The 3364-nt window shown below is 50.2% G+C and overlaps 1 protein-coding gene across 3 annotated transcripts in view; it reads left to right on the top strand.

Annotated features, from left to right (window-relative positions):
• Positions 1–3364, top strand: part of LOC113212879 (1-acyl-sn-glycerol-3-phosphate acyltransferase beta) — a 13249-nt gene that overhangs the window by 6864 nt on the left and 3021 nt on the right. For 2 of the 3 annotated variants that reach the window (XM_052265263.1, XM_052265264.1), the window contains exons 2-3: positions 1185–1363; positions 1759–1889. In XM_052265263.1, coding sequence (XP_052121223.1) covers positions 1185–1363; positions 1759–1889 — 310 coding nt within the window. Of the gene's footprint in view, positions 1–354; positions 516–1184; positions 1364–1758; positions 1890–3364 lie in introns of those variants that run through there. The other variant, XM_026431728.2, reaches the window with a different exon arrangement.

The raw sequence follows: 3364 nt of genomic DNA, 5'->3' as shown, positions 1-3364 counted from the left end.
GTGCAGCCATGCCACACACGGGAGCGTTGCGGTACTGCCCACCGCCCAGGCGCCCGGCGCGGTAGGCAAAGTGCAGCCATGCCACACACGGGAGCTGGGAATGGTGTTGTTTAGTACCTTTGTTTTACCAGTATATTTGAGTGCTCTTTGGGACGGTTGCGTTTGTCAGGGCGGCGCAGGGGGTGCTTCATGTTAGGGACGGTAGATAACAGGTGCTGCAGTTGCCACTGCTCCGCGAGCTGGAAACAGCTCTGACTGTTTGTTTGCACCTGGACCGTGGCCTGGCCTGGCCGGGCCGAGTGGACCCTGCCCCCAGGACCCCGGTGGTGGACCCGGGCCGGCCGGGCCGGCTGATGAGATAAAGGGAGATCCGCAGATGGCGGGTCGTCGTCACGGCCGCGGACTTAGGTGCGTTCAGAGTGTGGGCGGCGGGCCGGGCGAGTAGTGCTGAGCTGACCAGAACGGCGTGCGGACCATCAGAAGCCGGATTCGAACAGAAGCGCGCGGGGAATACGGTAAATAACTCTGCATACTGCATTAGGTCGCCGTAGCGAATGGGAAATGAGGAAAAAGCGGCCGATTTCCACACCCCCTGACTGACTTTCACTATCGGCTGGGTGTTTGGGCGAAATGGGAATAATGCACGCACGCTCAAAGTCCTAGTGGGCGTTTTCGTTTATAGCTAACGAGTCTGTGCAATGGCAAGGTAACAGTAATAATATTGTTCTTTGCACAGTTAAAAATATGCTACAACGACTTCTTCGTGAATTGCTTACCCTTGTTTTGTTTTGACAATGCGGTACCCACAATTTGTTTGGCTGTTATCAAAAAAAAAAATGTCGATAAGAAAAGTAATTAGCTATATACAACACACTGGCGATCGGACAAGGGGACGTAAGTCCACAAAACGTAACTTTTTCATTTGAAGGTTTTTCGGTGCAAAAACTATATATTATAAAACTATCCCGAAAAACAATCGACCAATTTTTTGTTTTTGTTTTCGACTTGCGTATTTTTGTTAGATTACCTGTATATTGTTCCGTTCCGAGGTGTCATCTCATGAATACACATTGATCGTCTATCAAAGTCACAACAGTATTGAAGTGTGCAGATCGCGAGGAAAATGGATTGATGTTAGCATAATAAGTTTGCACTCTGATCACGTGAATCCTTTCTGTTCGCAGAGCGCCATGGGGTCCCTGGACGCGCTCGCGGCCGTCGTGCTGCTCATGGTGTTGTGCTCCACCTCCAGAGTCGTGCGGTACTACATCAAGTGGGCCGTGTTCGTGGTGTGGTCCACCGTGTCCGCCTGCGCACCCATCCCGCTCATGCTGTTGGACCCTCTGAGCTGGAAGAACGCCCTGTGAGTATTTCGTACGCACAAGTAAATGAAGCAGGCATGAACAGTTGATTATTGTTGGAAAGAAATCTTTAAAACAACAAAAACAAAAATCAAAACAATGTTCAGTTGTTTTAGTCGGTTCGGGGGTGTCGCTGCTCGCCGATTGCCTCACACCCACACGACACCCATTCAGCGACCATTATAAAGTGCTGATATACATCCGCAACATTTTTATCTTAGTGCGAGCCCCCGCCCTCGAGGCGTCGGACCCCTTAATAAAACTATATCTCATGCTAATTCCGAGTAAACACACTTGTCGTCGGATGGTCGAGTGGGGGTGCTGCTAGGTGCTTGATTGTACTTGTCACTGGGTGCAAAGTACTTGCTCTTGAACCCGCACGGTCTCCCCTGCGCAGGTACCCGGCGAGGAGCCTGAGGGTGCTCACGCGGCTCTTCGGCATCCACATGGAGGTCTCCGGCACGGAGAACATCGTGGACTCCGGCTGCGTCGTGCTCCTCAACCACCAGAGCCTCCTCGACCTGCACGGTGAGTTACGGCGCATACCTTGGCATCGACGGCTGGTGTCATCGAGGAAGTAATGACGACACAAAATTGTGGCGTGAACTTAATCATTCATATGACAATTAGTGGACAACGAGCGGTGGTTAGGTCGTCAAACGTACACTGCTGGGGCTGGGCTCTAGCTGGAGTGCGACAATCTTCCGTCAGTTAAGTGCAATTTACGATTCACACATTTTATTGCACCTGGATGCGGTAAAACAAAACAAACAAAAACAAGAATTGAGCACTCTAAAATGACATTTGCCGTTGAAATCAAATACAATTATGACAGTTACTCACGTGCGATCTTTCATTGTAGTAAAATGCTGTAAAAATGCTTTGAAAACTGCAATATATTTTCATCACTCCAAAATGTGTAAAAAGTAGGGCATTTTGGTAACGAATCACAATTTAGTGCAATTATTTTTTTTACTGCTCCGGGGAAGCCATTCTAGGAAGTGATTTGCGATACGTTTTCAGAGCCATAGATAGACTGCACTGGAGATGACAGAGTTGTTATGGTCATCCGTTGTCTCGGCGCTTTCCTATACTTTTCATTGATTAATCCAGGCCGATGGAGGCACCTAAACGTGCAACTAGCTGAACCGGTCTAAACGCTTTATATATAGACAGTCAAACAGAAAACTCCTCTTTTATTTGCCGGCGGCAAAGCAGGTGCTCGCTTCGACAGTGCCAGCCTGCGTCAAGAAACGCGCTGAGCGCGCGAGCCCGTCGTGATGGTGCCTTCCAGGGGCCGGCGTGGCACGGCGTGGTCTAGCGTGACAGTACACCCCCCCCCCTTTTTTTTCCCGTCACCCACCTTCCCAAGCACCGGACCTACAAAAACTCACCCACGAATGGTCGTGATCCTAATTGCGACGACATGGTAGGGACATAGTCCTCACGAACGACGCCACACGGTCGAAAATAGAATATAAATGTTCTTCCCGGTTCTTCCGCGCAAGTGACGCCGACGCCTCTAACAATGGGAAAATGCGTGTGTCACGCTCTAAAGTTTTTACTAGAAAATTTGCCGAGTAGCTACTAGGCGTTTTGTGTGAAATCCTTTAGTAATACTAGAGAATTTCTTGATAAGTTGTAACAGCTCAAAACGCGTAGTAGTTACGAAGCAAATTACTTAGTAAAAACTTAACAGTGTATTGCGGGATTTAAATGTGCGAGGAGGCTACTCAGGTGCGAAGCTATAATAGTCGTAAAACTAGCCTACCCAGCGATCTGGCGGACGTGCCGTAGTGTCCTGTTCCGTGCATCACGGTGCGTGCGTGCGTGCGTGCGTGCGTGCGCGCGCGTGCCTGTTCACGAAGGTCCACCACGCCCGCCCCCTTCTTTGTCCTCGTGGCGGGCCGGTCGGAGGTCAAGTCCAGGTGCCAAATGGCCGAGGTGCGTCGGAGCGTGATAGGCTTCGCCAATCGCAATGTCAAAGTGCACCGCGTAACCTA

This window comes from Frankliniella occidentalis, unplaced genomic scaffold, assembly GCF_000697945.3.
Source record: "Frankliniella occidentalis isolate FOCC.00 unplaced genomic scaffold, Focc_3.1 Scaffold25, whole genome shotgun sequence".
Lineage (NCBI taxonomy): Eukaryota > Metazoa > Arthropoda > Insecta > Thysanoptera > Thripidae > Frankliniella > Frankliniella occidentalis.
Note: the sequence above shows the minus strand (reverse complement) of the source record. Positions and strands in the feature narration are given on the sequence as shown.